This window comes from Acomys minous (assembly GCF_964271855.1).
Source record: "Acomys minous genome assembly, chromosome: 9".
Lineage (NCBI taxonomy): Eukaryota > Metazoa > Chordata > Mammalia > Rodentia > Muridae > Acomys > Acomys minous.
The window spans coordinates 95,974,482-95,999,735 of NC_140490.1; the positions used below are offsets into that span (position 1 = coordinate 95,974,482).

The window sequence follows — 25,254 nt, forward strand, 5'->3', positions numbered from 1 at the left end:
GTATACTGTCAGCTTCATCATGACTTCCTGTTTTCTCATATCCACCGCCCCACAACAACCCTATTATTGGATCATGGTGGTTCAGAGAACGTAGAGTGAAACTATACTATGTAAATACCCTCTTCAAATCACCATGCCTTTGCAAAACCCCTCAGGGCTTCTGCGATGAGAGATTTCACATTTCAAAATAAAAATAGCTTCCACTCACGGTTATTCACATTGCATTTGGGCTTGGCTTTAAGGGTTGGAATTAAAGAAAAAAAAAATCAAAGAGTTTATTGCCAGAAGGGACCTTAAGTTAAATCTAACCTAATCTGACTCGGAGACTGAATTGCTTCTAAGACAGAGACGAACTGCGGCTGGAATTCAAGGCTTTGAACTGCTAAGTGCAGCGTTCTTTCCACCACACAGTGAAGCCTTGACAAAGGAGGGAAGCGTGCCAAAACCCACTGGAAAACCTGCTTTCAAGTTCGGAGATGAAAAGCCATTTCAAAAAAAAAAAAAAAAAAAGACTCAGTTTGTAGCATTTTTTCCCCCTCTCTACCCCTACAGGCTAGAAATAATTATTTTTATTAACAAAGTGTCTGGGCTTCAGCAGGACAATTTTCTCCACAGAAAAACAAGACTTCAAAGAGCCAAAATATAGATGGATCTAAACTGTGGACCCCACAAAAGCATTTTCAGGTGTCAGCAGGAAAAACACACACACAATAAATTAGCTCAGCCACAGGATGGCACTGCAGCCTCATATATCAGCAGTTTATGTCCGGAGCCATCTCAAGGTTGACTTCAAGTTTATGTGTGCATATGTAGGTCACTTAATAACTGTGCAAGCCAAATACTTTACTGAAATAGTTGTCAACGTAAAAACATTAAGTCCATACTTGTGCTAGTATAATCTTTAACATTCGTTGACTCCCAGGCTGCAGCTTTAAATGCCTCAGAATATGCTAGATTTGGTCTGTGACCCAAAGCAAATGTGTCACTCAACTGTTGGGTACAGCACTGTCATATAGATGGCTTCCTGGTACTATATAAACACATGCTGGTGAGTGCCTTAAGTGGCTTCATCTGAGGAAAAACCCTTGCTCAGTCTCAGTCTTTGGGATTTCTTTGGGGGGTAAAAAAGATCTGCCCCTTCTACACAGCTCCTCCACTGGAGTAGGTAAACCAGAATAAGACAGGCAGGACAGGAGCCAGTTCAGTGACTAGATGGGCGTTGCTCTCATGACGTTGGGCAATGGTGTGACAATGGCCTCAGAACACCTCAAACTACACCTGTAATTGTGAGCAAGCTCAGTTTTCTCAGCCTCGGCATCCCCATCAGAGTCCTCGTTAAAGTGTTCGAATGAGGATTAAGGGAGAAGATTCAGGAAAGTTCTTAGCAGCATACATGCTATGCAGTGAGCTCTTACCCGCATGATGATGATGATGGTGGTGGTGGTGGTGGTGGTGATGATGGTGGTGGTGGTGGTGCTAGTGGTGGTGGTGATGAGGAGGAGGAGGAGGAGGAGCCTCTGACTGGTGGCAGTGGTACTGGTGATATCATCACAAAAGACTATGGTGGGTACTGCTAAGCATGCAAAGCCTTTCCACAGTCCCCAGAATGTAGTAAGGATGCAGCAACAGTGAAGAACAGCCATAATGCCTGGGTTCTACAGAACTGGCAGCTTAAGTCACCAAGAAGGACGCCAAGGGTAGCTGGAGAAGCCCAGGTCTACTTCTGTCTTATGCAACTACAGACTTGAACTCAAGGCCTGGGAAAACGGCTCCTTTGGTAAAAGGCCACTCAAGTATAATGACCTGAGTTCAGGACCTCGCACCCATGTAAAAGCCAGCCACAGTGGTAAAGTGTCTTTCACTCCATCACCGGAGAAAGTGAAACAGCCAGGTGGTTCACTGGAGTTCACTGGCCAGGCAGACTTAGCCAAACTATGCAAGTTGTGTGAAAGTTCCTGTCTCAAAAGCCAAGGAGAAGATCAACTGAGGATGGCACATGACATCAACTTCTGGCCTATACACACACACATTCATACATGTATACACACACCAAATAATTACAATTTTAAAAAGAAGCTCTACTGAATCCCATTCACACATGTGTACACACACACACACCAAACAAAAAATAATAATTAAAAAAATACTGACAAGCTCTATCGAGTCAAAATCCCTTAGAGCCTGTTTCATATGTGGTGGCATCTCCAGGGCTTATGGCCATTAAATGGAGGCTACCCATGTGTAGCCTCAGATCAGCAATCAATTTACCATGTGGAGGATTGGGAATTTCTGAGTGAAAAAAAAAATTTTAATTTTCTTGAGGCTTGCCATACTGAACAAACTAGAAGAATTTAATCTAATCTCCAAGTGCCAGCTGCAGAACCCCAAAATTCTTGTATGCTTCATTCCCCCAAAGCCCGTCCCACAGGCCTGGGGCTACTCAGCCATCCTATCCTTGTCTACCACTTTCTTTGTCAGAGGCAAACTCAAGTTACACGAAGCAGGGAGAAGAGATGTTTGGCGTAAGATTATAAATAAGCTATTTTAAGATGACTATCTATCAAGTTGACTTAAAATTCTCTTTGTGTTAACAAGTACAAACACTAACAGCCAAATGTTGACACAGACAACTGCACCCTTCAATGCTTTGGCAAGAAAACACTATAACAGGCCAAGCTACGGCGGCTCCGTGGAGCAGCATTTGTTAACACAGCAAGGGCAGTGCAAACATGCAAATTCTTTCCTAGGGTCTCAACTGGACCCAAAAGCAGTGTGGATGGTAGAGCAACTTGTCACTGTATGTGGGACAGCCTTGCTCCCATTTAATTCGCAGTCAAGTGCTGCCCCAGAATTTGTTCAAAATACAATTAGGGGTGGTTCATGCATAGTATGTGCATACAAAAAATAACAATAATGTAAATGTCCCCTTGCCCTCAGCAGCAGCAGAAGTTGGAGAGTTTGGGTGTTTGTTTAATCAAATAGTATGTGGGTCCTAAATGAAAAGTTCCAGAATGCCATAATATAAACAGTTTATCCTGCCATCCAAGACACTTTAGAAAGTGACAGAGGGCACTCTTAATGGCTACTATGGGACAAACAGCATAAACAGGAGTGTCCTGGGTCAACTGGAGAGTCCCTTTCCTAGTCACTACCAGATGGATGCTCAGTATCAAGTGTAGCAGGTGTGATGTCTGACACACGGAGATACTAGAATATTCCTGTCAGTGCTGATAACTCCCACTCTTTACACGATTCTTGATGGCTCTCCCGTCATATGATGCCTGGTAAAACCACGGCCAAAATATTCTATCACACAGTCGCTAAATATTAAGTCGTTCCCTAGTGCTCTTGGCTCAGCTCAGCATCCAGTGAACGGTACGGAACGCCATAAGGGAAAAGCATTAAAGCGCATACCTTGGAGGCCTGCCCAATGATCATCAGTTTCCGGCAGATGGTGTAAATGTAAATGGTACCTGAGTGAAGAGAAAGATGGTTAGCATGCCTCACTGCCAGGACACTGGGACCGTCTACTGCAGGCTCTATGGCTTAGGTCCGTCACTACCAAAGCAAGCGCTCTCCCAAGGTCTGATGGTAGGAGGGAGTGACACAGAATTATTGAAATAACTAATATGGTCATATTTTAAATATGTTAACACTGCAGTTTTCCAGTCTCACTTTATGGCAATTCGAGTTTTAAAATATACTGGGGAGAATAGTATTTTAGCAGGTAATTTATATATCTTGTGGTTTTTATTAACGCTAAAATGTCTCCTCCCCCTCTCCTACCCCTCCCCCGTGGCTTCCTTATGGCTGAAAATGAAAGATTTATCTCTGAATAACATTAGGATACATATTTAATCAGTGTGGAACACTACTGAACACGGAAGGCTTGGGGTCACTTAAAACTTGAAATAGGTAAGGAGCTGTGTTTTACCCTTTCTTGCTTCAGATAATGTTTGCCCCATTATTAAGACATTCCTTATTATCAGTCTTAAGAAAGCTACCATCACAGTATGATTCATGTGTTAGGCAAGTAATTACATGAGGAAACCAGGCTGGCAGCAGGGGGGGGGGAGCAGAGTGCATGGCTGTACCTCTGCCTGTAGATAAAGGACATTACTCGGCTATAAGCATGCTGGAAAGCACTCCTGCTTTTAAAAGGTTTGCCTTGAGCCGGGCATGGTGGTGCATGCCTGTTGTCCCAGCACTCGGGAGGCAAAGGCAGGTGGATGACTATGAGTTCGAGACCAGCCTGGTCTACAAAGCGAGTTCAGGACAGCCAAGGCTACACAGAGAAACCCTGTCTCAGAAAACTAAAACATAAAAATAAAATCAAAAATAAATAAATAAATAGGGCGAGTCCAAGATGACGACGCCTATCACGCACTGTATCTGATCTACTGCACGGAAACCAGGGGCCTCTCTAGCCTAGGCGCAGTGTATGCGAACCAGAGGCCCTGGCCTGGGAAAGTCTCAAGGGAACAAGTGAATCTGTCCTCGGACACCCCCACCCGCCCCACCCGAGTCGACAGGGAGCCCCCCCCAAGCCACGGCGAAGCCCACGGAACCCAGCCACAGCCAGGCAGCCAGCCTCAGCTGTATCAGTTTGGGCTGATAGAACTGGGCCAGGACAGTCCCCCCACGGCCCGGCAGGGACTCCCACGCTCGTGGGAGAAGCTGGACTGCCCTGAGGGTCTGGAAGGGGGTCTGAACTGCGACCACAGCTCAGAGGGACTGAGCCGCCAAAGGTGCGCAACCTCGGCTGGTCGGCTATCTAGACTGATACCTGTCGCAGGCCACAGCGGTCAGAGCCTGGACAATTGGGCAGATAAAGCCACAGTCCCCACAGCCTGCTGCAGCTCCTTGGGACTGAGCCACCAAGGATGCGCAATCTAGACTGGTCAGCTCCCTAGACTGCTCCGGGCAGGAACCTGTCTGTGGATCACAGTGGACCGGGCCTGGACAATTGGACAGATAAAGCCACAGTCCCCACAGCCCGGCAGGGACTCCCCATGCTTGTGGGAGAAGCTGGACTGCCTTGGGGGGTCTGGAGGGGAATCTGAGTTGCGGCTGCAGCTTAGTGGGACTGAGCCGCCAAGGGTGCACAATCTAGACTGGTCTGCTTTCTAGACTGCTCCGGGCAGGAACCTGTCTGTGGACCAGGGCGGTCCCAGCCTGGACAATTGAGCAGATAAAGCCACAGTCTCCTACATGCTTGGGAGAGGCTGGACTACCCTGATGGGTCGGGACAGAGAATTAAACGGTGGCCCCCAACACAGGTAGTTTGAATCCCCTCAGTAGCGTGAACGGAATCAGGCAGAAGCCTACCTCTGCTGACCCAGTCAGGAGCTTAAGGTGTAGAACAAAGTCTCCTGGAGCAGAAATCAGGTCACCTGCCTGTTGCAGAGAATAACTCCCTGATCCTCACTGGGATCACTCACCAACTACTTGTAGGAACAGGCTGCCTGCCTGTCTTGCTGTTTCATGACCTGTTTCTAGCAGCTTCCACATCTGTGTTTATCTTGGTTAGCTAGTCGTGTTTACTGCTCTGAGAACGCGCCCCTCCCTTCCTGGAGACTTTTCCTCCTGTGTGCGATTACCTCTTGAGGGATTTCACCTGGGAGGAGGATTCCTGTTTTGCTGCCTATAAGAAGGCTCTTTGGAACTCTGGGGAGAATAATAAACCGCTGCTGTGGCTGCTGCTGCGGCTGCTGCTCTCTTAGTACGAAGGACCCGCTGTGTCAGTGTGTGTGTGTGTGTGTGTGTGTGTGTGTGTGTGTGTGTGCATGAGTTAAATCCGCAGTCCCTTGCCCTCGACTCGGTACCGTGGTGGCGCGGGCACTACACTACCCACTCTCAATGACCAGTGAATAACACCAGAAGCTAACTAAAAGGCAGAGAGACCCTATCCAAATCAACAAAATCAGAAACAAAAAGTGAGAGATAACAACAGACACTTAAGAAATGCAAAGAGTCATAAGATCCTACTTTAAAGGTGTATATGCCACAAAATTTGATAATCTAAGGGAAATGGACAATTTTCTTGATCAGTTCCACTTGCCAAAATTGATCAGATAAATAAATTAAAGAATCCTATTTCTCCTATAGAAATAGAAGCAATCATTGATAGTCTCCCAACCAAAAAAAGCTCAGGCCCAGATGGTTTCAGCGCAGAGTTCTACCAGACCTTCAAGGATGAGCTAATACCGATACTCTTCAAGCTATTCCAAAAGATAGAAACAGATGGAACATTACCAAATTCATTCTATGTGGCCACAGTCACATTGATACCTAAATGTCACAAAGACCCAACAAAAAAAGAGAATTTCAGACCAATTTCTCTTATGAACATTGACGCAAAAATACTCAAAATACTCGCAAAATGAATACAAGAACACATCAAAGATATCATTCACCATGAACAAGTAGGCTTCATTCCAGGCATGCAGGGATGGTTTAATATATGGAATCCATCAATGTAGTCTACCATATAAACAAACTAAAAGAAAAAAACCACATGATCATCTCCTTAGATGTGGAAAAAGCATTTGACAAAATGCAACACCCATTCATGTTAAAGTTTTGGAGAGATCGGGAATACAAGGCATATACCTAAACATAATAAAGGCTATATACAGCAAGCCAATAGCCAACATCAAATTAAATGGAGAGATACTCAAGGAAATTCCTCTAAAATCGGGGACCACACAAGGATGCCCACTTTCTTCATATCTCTTCAATATAGTTCTTGAAGTTCTAGCCAGAGCAATAAGACATCAAAAGGAGACCAAGGAGATCCAAATGAGAAAGGAGGAAGTCAAATTATCCCTATTTGCAGATGATATGATAGTGTACATAAGTGACCCCCAAAATTCCAGAGAACTCCTACAGCTGATAAACACCTTCAGCAAATTGGCTGGATACAAAATTAACTCTAAAAAGTCAGTAGCCTTCCTATATACAAATGACAAGCATGCAGAGGAAGAAATTAGGAAAACTACACCCTTCACGATAGCCACGAACAATATAAAATATCTAGGAGTAACTCTAACCAAGCAAGTGAAGAACTTATTTGAAAAAAAATGTTAAATCTCTGACGAAAGAGATTGAACATGGCATCAGAAGATGGAGGGATCTCCCTTGTTTGTGGATCAGGAGAATTAACATAGTAAAAATGGCCATCTTACCAAAAGCAATTTACAGATTCAATGCAATCCCTATCAAAATACCTACACAATATCTTAAAGACATTGAAAGATCAATGCTCAACTTCATATGGAAAAACAAAAAGCCCAGAATAGCAAAAACAATCCTATACAATAAAAAAGTCCTCCGGAGGAATTTCTATACCCGATCTCAAGCTTACTATAGAGCCACAGTAATTAAAACAGCATGGTACTGGCACAGCAATAGGCTGGTTGCTCAATGGAATTGAATTGAAGACCCAGAAATGAATCCACACACATATGGTCACTTGATTTTTGATAAAGAAGCCAAATCCATTCAATGGAAAAAGAATAGCATCTTCAACAAATGGTGCTGGTCTAACTGGATGTCTACATGTAGAAAAATGCAATTGGACCCATATTTGTCACCATGCACAAAACTCAAGTCCAAGTGGATTAAAGACCTCAACATAAAACCAGAGACACTAAATCAGTTAGAAGAAAAAGTGGGGAAGAGCCAGGAACACATTGGCACAGGAGACAACTTCCTGAACAGAGCACCAACACCCATGCCTTAAGGTCAACAATTAATAAATGGGACCTTAGGAGGCTGAGAAGCTTCTGTAAGGCAGGGGACACTGTTAACAGAACAAAGCAACAGCCTACATACTGGGAAAAGATCTTCACCAACCTTACATCTGACAAAGGTCTAATATCCAAAGTATATAAACTCAAGAAATTAAACACCACCAAACCAAATAACCCAATTGAGAAATGGGGCTCAGAAGTAAACAGAGAATTCTCAACAGAGGACTATCAAATGACTGAGAAACACATAAAGAAACGCTCAACGTCTTTAATCATCAGGCAAATGCAAATCAAAATGACTCTGAAATTCCATCTTACACCCATCAGAATGGCTAAGATCAAAAATTCAAGTGACACCACATGCTGGTGAGGATGTGGAGAGAGAGGAACACTCCTTCATTGCTGGTGGGAATGTGAACTTGTACAACCACTTTGGAAATCTATCTGCTGCTATCTCAGAAAACTGGGAATAGGGCTTCCTCAAGACCCAGCTACTCCACTCCTTGGAATATACCCAGAAAATGCTCTACCACACAAGGACATATGCTCAACCATGTTCATAGCAGCCTTATTCATAATAGCCAGAACCTGGAAACAGTCTAAATGCCCCTCAGTAGAAGAATGGATAAAGAAACTGTGGACTACTACTCAGCTATTAAAAACAAGGAATTCCCAATATTTGTGGACAAATGGATGGGACCAGAAATGATCACATTGAGTGAGTTAACCCAGAAGCAGGAAGACTCACATGGTATATACTCACTTATAATTGGGCACTAGCCCAAAGGCATGTCCCATGAAAGTCTTCACTTACCAGGAGATTGGGATAGATGTGAGGACATCCTACTGAGATTCTAGGTAAGAGAAATATAGGAGATGGAGAAACAGAACGGCCCAGAGGGTCCTAGAAACATACAAGAAGAACATCATGATGGGTGGATGGGGGCCCAGAGGATTCTGTTCAAACTATTGAACTAACCAAGGACAATACAATAGTAAACATCAGACCCCTACTCTGATCTACCTAATGGACAGGACATTCTCCACAGTTATGTGGAGAGCAGGGACTGACTTTGACATGAACTCTGGTGCTCCATATTTGACCACCTCCCCTTGGTGGGGAGGCCTGGTGGCACTCAGAGAAAGGATAAGCAGGCCACTAAGGTGAGACTTGATAGCCTATGACCATACAATGGGGGAGGAGGTCCCCCTCGGTCATAGGCCTAGGGGAGGGGAATAGGATGAAAGCGGGATGGAGGGAGGAATGGGAAGATACAAGTGATGGGATAACAATTGAGTTGTAATCTGAATAAATTAATAAAATAAATAAATAAAGGTTTGGCTTGTAATCACAAGCTGTTTTCCACTCTAAGAGCATCTGTTCCAAGGGACAGGCCTTGACTTTAAAACACCTGCGAGAGCAACAAACATCAATTGCACAGGTGGGCAACAAGCACTCTGGAGGCCATCGAAATGCTTATAACACCTGAAGTTTCAGGAAGAATACAATGAATCAGCTCTCAACAGCCAAGGACTTGACCGGCTGAGCGCCCAGGATGTGTGCCTTCTCCCTTCACCTAAGATCCACAGGAGTGGAAGCCACCCGCTCCAAGCCATCCTATGCCCCTCCACTTGCCTGCACTGAAAATATAACTCTCAGCACCCGGCAAATGGCTCGGTGGGTAAAATGCTGGCTTTGCAAGCATGAGGCCTAGAGTTGGCTGGGTGTGGCAGCATACATACATAACCCCAGGGCTGGGAGGATGGAGAAAGCTGAGTTCCAGGGACGCACGAGCCAGCCAATCTAGCTGATACAGGGAGCTCTAAGTACAGTGACAAAGCTCTGTCTCAAAAGGCAGTAGAAGAAGCGACCCTGACACTAATCTCTGCATTAATACACATATATGTACATACAGGTACACTGGACACACATGTATACTAGAGTACACACATGTGTGTACATATTACACTACCCACACATATATACTACTGTGCAAACATGTATACACATACACTATGTACACACATGCACATACATATACACAACGCACACATTTGCATATACATATATACACTGCATACACACATGCACCCACAGACACCACACACACATACATTATACATACACACATGCACTAACACATACATATACACTACACACACACAAGTGTGTGTATACACATACAAACACATATACACTACACAGAGTGGGGGAATGCAACTGCATGACGGATTCCTTGTAGACAAGAAAAAGTCACCATGTAGGCTGGTGCACAGGAAGCTCATGCCTGCTCACAGAGCACGTGACTCAGGTTCGAGCCAGAAGCCTGGAAAACCATGTCCGCCAGAGGAGGGCGGTTCCTTAGAAATGACAAAGGCCCTTCTATGTTTCAAACCATGCCTGAAACCTTGCCAGCCCCAGTTCATCCTGAGCACATCTCAATTCTTCTTTGGTGGTTCAGGATTTTCGCCTGGCTCACTAATTCCCCCAGCAGAAGCCACAGGCAAGATAGTGCAGGACGGGGCATAGACTGAATCTTTAGGAACTTTAGGGAAATGTTGGAAGCCAGGTTTTTTTTTTTTGTTTCTTTGTTTTTTGTTTGTTTGTTTATTGGTTGGTTGGTTTGGGGTTGGGCGTTTTTTGTTTTGTTTTGTTTTGGTCTGGTTTTTTGTTTTTTGTTTTTTTGTTTTGTTTTGTTTTTTAGCCAAACCCACACTCTAAATTTATTGAGCCCAATCTTGGGACTCCTTTTTAATCAAAGATGACCACTATCAAAATAATCTGAAAGCCTAGATTAGTTGAATTACTTGAGAACATTTGAAATCTTTCAGACAGAATAAAGACTAGTTACATATCTTACATAACCAATGGTAAGTGGTCTACATAAAAAAGCCAAATGTACTTTGACAAGTTATTAAATACACAGTACTGACTGCTAAAAATGCAAACTGTAAAACCCCAGGGCTTGTGCCCTTGTTAATCCCAGAGTCGGACCAGCTTTCCCAGTCAGGTGGTCCTTGGCCCCAGTTCCCTCAGCCCCTTGTTCTGCTGCCCCCAAGCATTTTATGTGCACTCCCAGCCTCTCTGAGGCTGGCCTCTGCTTTCCTTCCATGTCCGCCTTCTCACCTGCATCTTCCCCAACAGTAGCACCTGACACTAGCTGTTCCATGCACCACCTCCCTGCAGCAGGGGTGAGCGGAAGTGTTTACCTGATGTCTCCTGCTTCTCAGACACCTAGGACAATGCGGGACTCATGGGATGTATTCAGTAGGTCATAGATGACTACATTAAAACAGGGTCACTAATTAGCAAAGCCAAGTATAGAGTATGTACACCCCACTACCCAGAAACTCCACTCATGGACACAGGTTCCAGAAAACTGTCTCTCCAATCTGTAAAATGAGATGTGCAAAGATATCCATTGCAGAATTATTTGTGCAAATAGAAAGACGGGGCAGACCGGGTGCCCCTCCCTAGGGACATTGATGGGACACTGCAGGAATTGCTGATGAACTATAGAGTCGCACACAGGGGCCTGATGAATTCTAAACTAGCATTGACTGAGAAACCCAGGGAGTGGAATAGTGCAGAGCTCAAAGTCATAAACATAAAGCTCACACCAGAAAGGGGACAAAGGAGATACAGAACTCTAATCTCTTTTCCAAAGAGAGGAGGTGGAAAAATCTGATTGTTTGTTTGTTTGTTTGTTTTTGAGACAGGGAGTCCCAGAGCCCGGCATGCTCTTGAACTCTCCACCTTACTGCCTATGCCTCCAAATGCTAGAATTATAGGTTTATCACTACATCACATGCATGATTTATGTCTGATCTTAAAGGCAAGAAAACAGTGTACACCATTTCTGCCCCCCTCTAGGAACTCCAGCCTCGCAGATGCCGTTCACTGCCCCATGGGTACATAAGCATGGGTCCCTGCTCTGTTTAACTCTGCCAGCAGGCCGCACGCAGCACTGACTAAGCTATCAAGGAGGCTGCTGACAGCCAGCCACAAATACTTACCAGTCACCCATCCCAAGGGTCCGATCAAAGTCATCCTCATTTCTAGCAGTGGGTGTGCAATGTAATGTCAGTCAAAATGGCGGCACGGGAATTGGGGTGGGTACAGCAGGAAGAGGCTTGGAGATAAACTTTCAATTGCCACGAGATAAAGGAGAGCAGTGTATTCTCATTGTAATTATTCTTCCCTAGTCTTATGCACATCAAACAGACTGCCCCTATTTTTTTTGTTGTTGTTTAGAATATATTATCTATCCTCAGCATCATCAAGAAAATAAAAGAACATATTATCCAGAGGCCAATACAGTGAACACCTCAAGAATAGCATTAGAGTGTAAAAGCAAATATTACACTTTAATAGTTAAGCTTAGTCTCTTTACAATACACTGTATATTATATCCATAATAGTGTATGTGTGCAAGTGTGTCAGGAAAGAGAAAGAGACAGGGAGAGGCAGAGAGAGAGAAAGAGACAGATAGACAGACAGACAGACAGACAGACAGAGATCCTTACTCAGAAATAAGCGGGACAACGGATGTTGCTAAGTAGAAAGCCCAAACTACTGGCCAAGGTCTTTGAGAGGACCACCAAGAAAGCAGATAATTCTTAGAATCAATCTACCATTGATCCTCCGCATTGTGCCCTCCACACTTATCATATGGTCCCTACTTTTCAGAGACCTGAAACCAACTACCCCATAGCCACTGACCCCTCCTTTGGTGAAAAAACCCAAAGTCTCTATTTATGAGGACAAAGTAGAGTGTGATCCAATTTTTAAAAAAATAATTATTTTTAAAATTATTTAAAATTATTTTTAAAAACAATTACTCTACTACAAAAACATGTATGTTCTATATCACAAAGTGAGCAAGTTACCACCAAACGTGGCGTTTAAGTAGCTATCTGAAGGATATGGTGGGAAGTCAGCCATTTTGGCTCCTACCATTGAAGATGGTCCAGCACAGGTGCTCCTGTGGGAGAGCCACCTGCATGATGAGCCTTAAGGATGACAAGATGTGCAGACACTGGCTCACGGACTCCTTATTCTGCAGGTTGGCATCACTGTCGCAGACCAGCTCGTAGCTGCAAATATTTTTGCCATTCAAAGCATGGAACTGAAAGACACGGGAAATATATGAATATAAACCAGATTCATATGAGTCTGAAAAGACATTTCTCAATGATGTTTTAAAAAGAAACAACTAAAATTTGAACACTTGTGTTTAGTTGGTTTAATGGATTAGTATGTGAAGATGCACAAGACAGACTTCATTAGAACATTCATTTAGTTAAGATTAGCTTTCCGTAGGCAAAAGAAAATCCCAAACAAAACAGTACCAAAACCCCATTGCTGTATTATCTCAGTACCATTCAGCACTATTTGTTATCTCATCCAAGAGAATTTTGACATATTTATTGACACAAATGTGACTGTTTCTATTTCTATAATGCTTTCAGTAAATGTTGATTGGCCACCACTGTTTCAAGGGAGACTTGAAAAGAGGGAAGAAAGCCTCAGCTCTTGGTAGAGGTGAAGTGGTCCAGGCACAGGCAACATCAGGGATGCTTCTGGTGTCTGTCATGCTCACTGAGTCCAGAAGAGGGCACCAGACACCACGGAATCATAGGCTGTGGGAAATGTGAGTGCAGAGAACCACACTCAGATCTTCTGCAGGAGCAGCAACACTCCTGACTACAGAGCCTTCTCTCCAGCCTCAGACTTTCCTACTCTCTAATCTCCCTTTGATCAATAAAAAGGTAAAATAGCTCCACCTCTGAGCACCATAAAGAGGCTGTAAGGTGAAAATGTATACAGTGAAGAAGTTAGCTGGCACAAAGCTCGCTTTGGCAATTTTTTTTCCTTTTGGCTTCTGTTTTTGTCCCCCAAAAAACACCTGAAGCATTTGGAAGGAGAAGAGGCAACACGGCCAGCCACTGGGAATATATATATATATTCATTTTTGCTTTTCAAGACAGGGTTTCTCTGTGCAGCCTTGGCTGTCCTGGGCTCACTTTGTAGACCAGGCTGGCCTCAACTCACAGCAATCCACCTGCCTCTGCCTCCCAAGTGCTGGGATTAAAGGCGTGCGCCACCACCGTCCAGCTACCACTGAAAATCTTCAGGAAGGCAAATCTGATAGGACTCCCAGCCCCATCTTCCTAACAGGGATTCCTTTAGCTCCCAGACTCCCAAGAACACTTGTGAAGCCTCGGGAGGAGGGGAGGAGCATGGCTGAACTGGTAAATTAATGCTAGTAGTATTGCTAGTATATGCTGGTAGTAATCATAGTAACACTGGTATATTAAAAACATAGCTTAAATTTTCTTATCAAAACATCTATGTTTGAACTTAAGGAGCAACTTTTTACAAAACTTGTATAAGAAGCTTTGTTTTTATCTTGTACAGGATAGAGCAATAATAAGATCTAGGTAGCACCTGCTAGGGGATCCAGGGTGTTTTCCAAAACTCTTGGTGAATGCATGTACCTTCCACAAGCGTTAGCTATCATGACAACAGTGCTGCCTTCAGGATGAACTGACACAACCTCTGAAGCTCGGTGAATCTACGATCTTGTCCGGCTTTCCAAACTTGTATTGGACAATTTGTGGGGCACAACCAGACGCTGTCCCAGGCAGAGGGAAAGATCTAGACACAGTCAACCAAAGTCTACACTAAGCACACAACTCGCCACAAGCCACAGCGGCCATCTTAGCTGCTTCTCCCACCTTACCGTAAGTTCCGCTGTCTCATCCCCGAAGCCTTTTGGGAAAAAGACAGTCTTGAACTGATTCACATCTTCGTTGTGTTCATCGAAATCAGTGGTGAATTGCTGGAGATACCTCCCGTAACACTGCAGAAGAGCCAGCTTGTATTCCTAAAATAAAAGAGGGCGCTATCTTACCAGGGGCTGACGGTCATAGTATCCTTAGTCAAATCAATGTTGGCTATTACTACTTCCAGAGTCATACTAATATGGTGATTCAATGTCACTTTCTTAAAAAAAAAATAAAATAAATGTTACCCTTTCATACCTAGGATCCATTTCTTTACACTCCAAGCCCTGCACTTCTGCGTGCACCATTTTCCAAGCAGGCCTAAAGTGACGGACCCTCTCCGCGCAATGCATGCCTGTTTCTGTGTTGAATTCTCAGAACAAGCCCGCTGAGATACATACAGGACCATCGTGACCACAGTGATGTGAATATCCACGTTTGTTCTCTATGTGGAAAAGCCCTCAACATCTCACAGACTCCGGATCTAAGTTCCCAAACCCAGCCCGCCCTGGTCGGGGTGGCCAACATGCTCAGTTCAAGGGTGAGGACTGACTGTAGCCTTGCTAAAGAGTGGGGTGTCGGGGGATGGAGGTGGAGGGCCGTAGTTCTGTAAGGCTGAGTACTTTGCAACCCTTCCACAACCTCCTCTTTCTTCCCTTCCTCTTCCTCTTCCTCTCCCTGCCCTGTCTCCAGGGACCTGGCTCTGACTTACCTACCTGCCCTGGTGCATGCATGTGGTGCTAAGGCTAGCTCTTATTTCCAAATCTGCCCACCACTGGTTCCTTACAACCTCTTAACTAGCCGCCATCTTTAAAGACAACCATGTGACTAGTGCCTGCTTCCCGCCACTGCCCTGGCCCCTCTCCCTTTCCCACACAGGTGATGCACATGCAGGAATCCTACTCCCTAAGCCCTGCCTGCCCAAACCTGGGCCCAGAGAAGGCCAGGGCCAGAGTCAACATCCTCCACTGTGACAGGCTCCAGCAGCGACTGACAGTTGTGCTAACTGCCTTGCTCTCAACTAAAAATAAAAACTCTCTCTGATTTCTTTTCTGCTCTCAAGAAAAAAAATCTTACAATTGTTTATTGGGTAAACGATTGCTTATTGGGTGTGATGTTTGGACCATATATAAAACTTCCTAATCATAATTAACCTCTGTTTATCTCCTAAACCAACAAGTACCCTGGTTCAAAATGTTTCTTATTTCAAGGTTATAAAGGCTCCTACAAGCTTCCTGTTCAACTGATCTTGTATGATGTACTGCTGTATTAATGTTCATTTGTTTACAATGCTAAAACTTGATTGTTATGCGCTATCTTCATTCTCAAAGTCTAAAATCACTGCCTTAAAACATGTTTGACTTTATTTTCTAAAGATGTCATTAATCCATACAGGAAACCATTCAGCTCTCATTTTATGGGCTGTGTTTATGTTTTTAAGGCACCAACTTAATAGGGATAAAACCTGAACTACTAGCTTTAATTATTAAAGTCTTATAAATGATCAAGTCCTTTAACATGTTCAAAAATGTGATTTTAGTCATGCTAAAAACCACTGTGATTAATTATAATTTCAAGGTCAAACACAGAATGATATCGTAACATTCTAGTTTATATTTCCAAAGTATAGTTTAGAACAGATAACTAGATACAAAGATCATTTAACTCAAATATACTAACCCTCAAACTTGTCAGAGATCTGCTGAATATGGCATTTAGCATGTGTAAATGTATTATAAAAAAACAAAACAAAACAAAACAAAAAACAGAGATTTCTAGATCATAACAGTAGTTCCCCAAGGCCTCAGAAGATTTGGGCGCAATGGCAGGTGACCTCAAGCCTGGATTGTGGTTTCTGGCCACTGAGTAAAACTGCTTCTCACCCTCTGCTGTGGATCAGCCTAGCTGTAGACACACTGGACATCCATCTGGAGAGGCATTGCCTCAGGTTGCTGAATACAGGGTAAAGTCAGTCTCTTCCGTGCTCACCTTCCACAGAAACAGCCTCTCATCCCCTGTGCTTGTTGCAAGACCATCTCTGCTCATGGCGCCAGGCTGCCACAGGAGATAACTGGGGCAACTGTCTATCCACTGGGATATGACTAACTAGTCATCTCTGTCATTTTTATTAATACATAGATTCCTTTGGGTTAAAAATGTATCCTTCCTGGGTCTCTGATCACTTTGACAGCTAAGCTGATGTTAGCTTAATAGCTAAAAATAAAAAATAAAAAAACACAATGATCTCCTTAGCCCAAAGTAATCTACCATGGTTAGTTCTTCATTGGTCAACTCACCAGCTAGTTAAGACTACTAGACACTATATCTCTTATCTTAAAAGACAAAAAGGTCTGTCTTATTCACAGACCTCAGGTTAAAGATAAACAGGCTTCAGATACCTTCCCAGTCCTCTTCATGTGCAGGAAATCAAACTTTAAACCTCACTCCCAGAGTGACTGTCAAGTCTAGATGCAAGAGAGATCCCATTCTCTTAGGTAAGGGCAGTGACTGCTGACAGCAATTTCACCTATGTCTTAAAGCTTCCAAGAAGGTGCTTTATAAATGTTAGAAAGTCTAAGAGGGTGTTTTACAAATGGTAGAAGGTCTAAGAAGGTGTTTTAACGCTGATACATGCATTATGAATATTGGAGGGTCAAGGAAGGTGTTTTAAAGTTGTGCATGCAAGTTATAAATATTGGAGAGTCTAAGAAGGTGTACTAAGGTTGATACATGCAGGTGAAGAATGTTAGAACGTCTAAGAAAGTGTTTCAAGTTAGTAAATGCAAGTTGTGAGTGTTAGAAGGTCTAAGAACATGTTTTAAGTTGATAAATGCCAGACGTGAAGGTTCAAATGTCTAAAAAGGATGTTTTATTCATCCTGCTGCTGTGCTATTGTTGTATTAACTGTTCAGAGTGTTGGCCCTGATCAATAGAGCTCTGGTTTATTAATCTAACTATGGAAAACATCCCGCTGTATGATCCTATCATAGTTCCAAGCTCAATATTTTAAATTTCCTTTGGTTTGTCTTAAAATGCCTCTCATTGTACTAAAATTATATATATATATATATCTCCAGACTTCTAGACAGACCTCTTTCATGATGGGTAGTGATGTTAAAGAGAGCTTTTGCCATCCTGCTCCATGGGAGATTTCTGTCCTTGCCATGCTGCCGTTTCACAGGTGTCAGAAAAGTTCCATAAGGCTTCTGCCTTTCCTAAGCTCACCTCAGAGAGCGTTTGTGCTTTTAACACAAAGTTCTTTTCCCAAGCCTCTGCTATACTCTGTGTCGACTGCCTTTTCCTACAATATGTACATGTCTAACAATGTGTACTTCACTCCAGATTTCAGACAGTGATGATGCTAAATTTATCTCCCTTTATAAACTTAAAAGGATTCTCGTAAGCTATGGAAAATCCATCTCTCAGGTCAAATGGAATCCAGACAAGTACTGCCAAAGCAAAGGCTAAGTTTCTCACCAATCACCTATTTCTGAGGGTGGGGTTCCTTCTCCTTTTCACTGGTTTTGGGACTCCCCTCCCTAACTACCCAATTGCTACCTTCTTGCACCCGACACCAGCTGAATTCTCCCTTCCTAGCCATGTTAAACACTTCTCCTATTAGCAGTCTTCACAACTAAGGCTGGACCTCTTCACTAACCTACAAAACTAGGACGGTTCCCATCGGGTGAGCTTCCAGACTTAGCTTCTTTCCCTCTGCTGTCTTTGCCGTCAACAGCTGCTGTCCAAACCCCAGTGCACTAGGTAGCTAGTCCCCAAGTAAGCTCACCTGCCAAGCTGTGTTCCTTTGGTCGCTGGTCAGTGCCGACAAGCTACTGAGCAGTCTCTGTCTGTCTTTTTGAGTCACTATCCGTTTCTGGGGACACCCTACCAGATTACTGGCTTCACTTCCCCATGGAAAACACCTGTTCTTCCTAGCATGCCTATGGGATGCCTTCTGGTGAATTTCAGATCCCTACACCCACATTAAGGGCTTCTAAGCTTGCACACCTCTGAAACCAAACTTAGACAGATCCAAAAACCATGACTTTTTAAGTATGGTCAGCAATCAGGTAAAGTGAAAGACAGTTCCCCACGTTCAAACCTTTTCTTTGTTCTCCCAAAATGATAAGAAGATAAGATGTAAGGTACCAGGCAGCAGATATTACGTTATATGAGGCTTATTAAATGAGCACGGGGAAAGAAGGAAATGGAGACGGAGTGGGGGGGGAGGGGGAAGAGACAGAGGAAGAGAAAAAAAGTAGAGGGAAAGGGAAGAATGGGGTAAGAGAGGGAGGGGCGAGGCAGGTCTGTCTTTTTATATAGTGGGCAGGGCCACGCCCCCATGGCAGGGGACCGTTGGATTGTTTTATATAAAGTAAGTTGAAATATATATGGGCTGGAGAGATGGCTGAGGGGTTAAGCACACTGACTGCTTTCCTGAAGGTCCTGAGTTCAATTCCCAGCAACCACATGGTAGCTCACAGCCATCTATAATGTGATCTGATGCCTTCTTATGGCCTGCAGGGGTACATGAGACAAGAGTGCTGTATACATAATAGTAAATGAATAAATCTTTAGGAAAAAAAAAGAAATATATAAACATAGGTGGCTGAGGGCGGGGGGAGGATGAGAAAAAAGCAATAGCAACAAAATGTCCAGAATATATGGTGAACTGGAAGGAAGAGCTCTGGCCTGAAAGTTTAGGGTGGAGGGCAGGCTATGTTAGCCATGTCCTGCAGCAGATAGGGAACAAGGAGTGCTGGGAGAATCTGGAGCTGTCTGTCCTGGGTCTGGAGCACACCATCTCAACCTTTGTAAATGGATAAGGGGAGAAGTAATCGTCTTAACTACTTCCTGCTAACACTAGGGCAGTGAGAGGGGGTTAAAAGGCTGAAATGTTGGCCAGGTTCCAGAAAAACAGGCTGCTGCATTTGCTGTCCAGGGTCTGAGAACATCTGTGGCTAACAGGAGAAGCAGAGGCAAGTGTTTTATGATTAAGATAAGAAAATGATAAGAAGATCCCGGATGCTTCCCTGAGTGCTGGGATTAAAGACGGTGCAGCATCACCATGCCTGGCTTGCACTAATGGTGTTTTAAAATGGAAGTTTTCCTACACCTTATCCTCTATTTCAGTTGTTCTCAAACTTCCTAATGTTGCGACCTTTTAATACAGTGCCTCATGTTGTTGTGACTCTCAATCATAAAATTATTTCATTGCTACATCTTAACTGTAACTTAGCTACCATTAGGAATGGTAGTATCTGATATGCAGGATGTCTAATGACATCCCCATGGGTGAGAACCGCTGAGAACTGCTGCTCTATTTGGCAAATTTGCCTCTGAGAACATAGATCAAAAAGTCTAAGAAATAGAAATGCAGGGAGAGGGGTCTGGAGAGATGGCTCAGAGGTTAAGAGCACTGGCTGCTCTTTCAAAGTCCTGAGTTCAATTCCCAGCAACCACATGGTGGCGCACAACCATCTAAAATGAGATCTGATGCCCTCTTCTGGCCTGCCGGTGTACATACAAACGCAACATTGTATACATAATAAATATTTTAAGAAAGACAGAAATGCAAGGAGAAAATCAAGCTGGGAAGCTGAAAATTGAGAAGGCACTAGCACTGCCCATGTCTGGCCTAAAATCCCTGCGGATGAAATAGCTCCTTGTCCCAACACTGACTAGAACGTGCTATGTTTGGACTTAAGCCAGAGCTACAGGGTTTTAAACTCACAAATGCATGAAACGAAAGCTCAGCCATGGCATGGTCTTATCAAGACAAGGCAGGTTCCATGACATTCAAAAACGTTGACCCTGATACAGACCTAACATTATGGTACACGCTTGGTTTCTAATATAATACTGAGCTGGCAACGGGGCATATATGCCACAGTTGCTAGACTCATGGTACAGCAAAATAGTCAAAAGAAACCAAGTCAGGCCAGGCCAGAAGCCATGACGGCTGACAGGGGCAAGGCTGCCAGGCCAGTGAAAAACAACCGGAAACGGTGTCTGGGCTCTTTTGTGTAAGGTAAGGAACAGGATGACTCAGCACTTCCTGCAGCGGGGGCCCACCACACCCTCTGTCGGTGGAACTGAGCTGCCTTCCTGCCGCTCTCTTCCCTCAAGAGACTACTACCCTAGAGACTTTCAAATACAGAATGAAAAGGCAGACTTTGTAGTTGTTATGTTGTGTTACTGTACCTCATCACAATTTTTATCCATTCGCATATTTTTTAAGACCAAAAAAAAAAAAAAATCAAAATATGTAAATTAGAAAGGGTAGCAACCCCAATACTAAGCCACTGAAGGAGTTTGTTTCCCATGGACTCTGGGCTTCGGAGCCACTTACCTTCATTTGACAGAGGCTGTCTCCGACCTTCAGAAGCTTCTCGTTGTAATAGTTAGCTGGCAGCCTGGGGGCGTATTTGGTCCAGATATTAAACAGGGTGGTGGCACTGTAAGGATCATAAAGGGGGGGAAAAAAAACCACGACATCTTCAGAGTCAGCAGGCAGCATCAACTAATTAGCAGGCAACCCCTTTAACACGTCCCTTGGTGCTGAGTCTTTCGAATTTGCCTTATTGTTAACGCCTGAGTACCAACGAATGTTATTAGGGCTAGCATGTGTTCGGAGTTGACCAGAGCCCTTTATATGCATTTTTTAAAACTCTTTCCTTTTCAGAGAAGTATTAACTTCACTGCAAAACTGAGACGTACAGAGGTGCCCCTCCACCCGCAAGCACAAACACACCGTGCCTTCTACAATTCCCCACCAGAGTGATACTAAAACAGGGGGAAACTGAGGTTCCCTTTGGAGGTTCTTTGTCCTAAAAAGAGATCTTAGAAATGGACTCAGAAGGGAGCCGGGCATGGTGGAGCATGCCTTTAATCTCAGCACTCGGGAGGCAGAGGCAGGTGGATTGCTGTGTGCTCGAGGCCAGCCTGGTCTACAAAGTTAGTCCAGGACAGCCAAGGCTAACATAGAGAAACCCTGTCTCAAAAAAAACAAAAAGAAAGAAAGAGGGGGAGGGGAAGGAAGGAAGGAAGGAAGGAAGGAAGGAAGAAAGAAAGAAAGAAAGGTACAAGGTACCTTTGTACAAGGTACAAAGGTAAAAATCCCAGTAGCAGCCAGAAGATGGAGGAAAAAGGCGTGCCTTTTAAGTTAGGCCTGGACTAGAAATAGACAGATTATTAATAAAGGAAAAAGCACTTCTGAGAAAAGAAGTGAGCTGTGAGCTGAGGGAAGAGCCATATGGTGCATGATCTGTGATAGTTCCCTCTTTTCTCTCCTTTGCATTTCGTTTGCTTCACACACGCTCTGTTCCTTAGGTCATGCCAGGTCTTACAGTGTTCCTCTGCAGATCGGCTTCTTTCTTATGTTAACCTTTTTTTAAAAATACGTTGAGTGTTTTTGCCTTGCATGTCTGTGGCCATGTGTATGCAGTACCCAAGCAGACCAGAAGATGGCATCAGATCACCTGAAAGGATCTGGTGGGGGAATGGGGGGGCGGCACCATGTGGGTGCTGAGAAGAGCAGGAAGTTATCTGAACCACTGAGCCCTCTTCTCCAGGCCCCCTCACACCTTATTCTTGATGTAGCTTTTGTTTCCCTTCTTACTCTTTCACAGTACCATGTTATAACTGATAAACTAACACTGACACATCAAGTATTAACAAAGTCCATTCTTTCTGTCAGGAGCTACTCTTGGGTACAGCTCAGTTAATAAAATGCTTAGTGCACAGCATAAGGGCGTGAGTTGGAGTCTCCCAGAACCCAAGTAAATAGCCAGATTCTGTGGCACATGCTTGTGATCTCAGCACCAGCACAGCAGCGGCACGTAGCCTCTCCAGTAGCCTATACTAATTTGTAAGCCCCAGATTCCAGTGAGAGACCCTGTCTCAAAAACAAAGGCTAGCTCTTGATGAAGGAATCCAAGGTTGAACTCTGACCTCTACACACGCGCGCGCGCGTGCGCACACACACACACACACACCACTGAGGGAGGGAGTAGATTGGTTATGGATACCCATATGAAGGGTTTTACATAATCTTCCTTTGGGTGTCAAGTGCCATAATAATTAGATGACATTATTAAGGGTGTACTCAGCTTTGTGAGACGTCGTCACTTGTCTTCCACAATGCCACATCTGTCCTTCTGCATCCCTGCCAGCATGGAGAGAATGCTCCTTCATCAGCATTCAGAATTGTGAGTGCCCTGGATTGTAGCCTTCCAGTTGGTGTCTAGGCAATCTCACAGCTGTTTGAATCTGCAGTCCCCTGATGTTGCTGCATGTGGAATGTCATCTTATGTTTATTTTCCATCTGTGTTTACCTCTTTGGTGAGATGTCTGTTGGATCTTTGGACAATTTTTAAGAACAGGTTGGATTTTTTTCCCTACTACTGATCTTTTTAAGAGTCCATTATATACTGTGGATAACAGTCTTTTATCATATATGAATTTTGCAAGTATTTAGTTTACAACATAGTCAGGCAGTACTGGTGTACACCATCTTTCATCCCAGCACTCAGGAGGCAGAGGCAGGTGCATCTCTGAGATCAAGCCAGCCTGGTCTACAGAGTGAGCTCCAAGGCAGCCAAGGCTACACAGAGTGTCTCAAACAAAACTAACAGACAAAAAAAAAAAAAAAAAAGATTAACAGCCTATCTGGTCTAGTTTTTCATGCTCCTCTCGGTGTTCCACAGAGCAGAACTGTTTTGCTTTGACAAAATTAAGCTTGTTAATTATTTATTTCAGCTGTGCATGGTTGTGCACTCCTTTAATCCCAGCACTAGCACTCAGGAGGCAGAGGCAGGCAGATACGAGTTCAGGACAGCAAAGGCTTCACAGAGAAGCCCTGTCTCGGGAAAAAAAATTACTTCATGGGTCATGTATTTGGAGTTATGTATAAAAGCCCAAGATCACCCAGATTTTCTCTTAGGGACCATAGTACTGTTTTGAGCATCGCATTTATGACAGGTGATCCTTTGAGCTGAATTCCATGAAGGTGACAAAGTCTGTACCTAAGTTCATTTTCTTGCATGTAGTTGCTAAGTATTTCCAACACCATTCTGCTTGGTTTTAGTCCTTTGTCAGACTACACACTATATTTCTGGGCTGTGTTTTCTTCTCCAGTGACTTGTGCGTTCTTTCACCAGAATCACACTATCGAGAATACAACGGCTGTTTATAAACCCTGATATTCTGTAGTATTGGTCTGCCAGCTTTGTTTCTTTGATTTTTGTTTGTTTATACTGAGACAGGGTCTCACTATGAAGCCCTGCCACCCTCAAACACAATATCCTCCTGGCACATGTCCCTGCGTGCCAGAATTACAGGCATGAGCCAGCACACTCTTAATTGTCCTCCAATTTTGTTCTTCAATATTGTGCTGGCTATCCTGGATCTTTTGCCCAGAATTATTTATTTTCTCTCATTTCATTTTTGTAGCAACCCCAAAATGAAAAACAGCATCAACATGGGAAAACAACCTCCCCATAGACAAGGGCTTCTTGCCTCAAGAGTCAGGAATGCCTAGGACAGATAAGAGTGCCTTTGTTTCTTTTCCTATTGCTGTGATGAAATAGTCTGGCAAAAACAACTTAAGGGAGAAAGGGTTTCTTCTGTCTCACAGATCAAGGTACAGCCCCCATCATGGCGGAAGTCAAGGCAACAAGAACGTCAAACAGCTGGTTGCGTCACATCCACAGTGAAGAACTCGTGCTTGCCTTGCATTCTCCGTGCTACTCAGTCCAGGATGCTAATTGGGGAAGGGTACCACACTGTGTGGGTTCTTCCCATCTCAATTAACCGGGTCAAGAGGATGCCCCGCAGACATGTCAAGAAGGTCACTTAACCCAGAGAAGCCCTCACAGCTGTTCCCAAGGAGGCTTGTCTCCTAGGCAACTGGAGATCCTGTCACGTTGGCAGCTAACACTAACTTCCCAGGAGAAAAGCGTAAAGCAGAGGTTCTCAACCTTCCTAACGTTGCGACCCTTTAATACAGTTCCTTGTGCTGGGGTGACCCCCCCCAACCATAAAATTATTTTCATTGCTACTTCCTAACTGTAATTTTGCTACTGGTATGAATCATAATGTCTGTGCTTTCCCATGGTCTTAGGCGACCACTGTGAAAGGGTCGGGTTGTCACTCACAGGTTAAGAACCACTGGTATAAAGGAAGCAAGGAGGGAAGAGGATGGAAAAGTGAAGGTGGGGGGTGGGGAGAAGTTAAGAAAAGGAGAGGGAGAGATGGTGACTGGGGTAAAAGGTAGGTACACTGAGGTAATTCTTGCTTTTATTCTATTTCTTTCCCTGAGGAGCTCAAATATCCAGTCAATCCATATAGCGCTATGCTCCCACCGCATAAAACAAAAACAAGTCATCCGTATTATAAAAGTGGTTTTTAATAAATATGAACAGGGCAGTAAATCATTGCTTATTTTACTCATTCATTGAGTTAACTGATTTCTTCTCTTTCTCCCAAATGCTACTATGAGTGCCTCTGGGATTAAAAACAAAATCCAAATCCCATTAAAGTTGTCCAAGCCTACCTTCTAAATAAATTTCTAGGTAAAGACGGTGCATCCCCCCGAGCCAGGTGCATTGTTGAAGCCTTAACCCCTAGGGCAGCTGCATTGGCAACTGGACCTCTGAGGAAGCAATTAAGGTCTGGTGGGATGAATGTACTTCCCGGAAGAGACTTCTAG

The 25,254-nt window shown here is 43.9% G+C and overlaps 1 protein-coding gene across 4 annotated transcripts in view; it reads right to left on the reverse strand.

Annotated features, from left to right (window-relative positions):
• The window catches only part of CFAP54 (cilia and flagella associated protein 54), a 296,457-nt gene that overhangs the window by 263,192 nt on the left and 8,011 nt on the right, over nucleotides 1-25,254 (reverse strand). For all 4 annotated transcript variants that reach the window (XM_084796148.1, XM_084796147.1, XM_084796149.1 and 1 more), the window contains exons 2-5: nucleotides 20,896-21,001; nucleotides 14,501-14,644; nucleotides 12,712-12,883; nucleotides 3,415-3,473 (exon numbers count right to left, since the gene is read on the reverse strand). In XM_084796148.1, coding sequence (XP_084652274.1) covers nucleotides 3,415-3,473; nucleotides 12,712-12,883; nucleotides 14,501-14,644; nucleotides 20,896-21,001 — 481 coding nt within the window. The remainder of the gene's footprint in view (nucleotides 1-3,414; nucleotides 3,474-12,711; nucleotides 12,884-14,500; nucleotides 14,645-20,895; nucleotides 21,002-25,254) is intronic.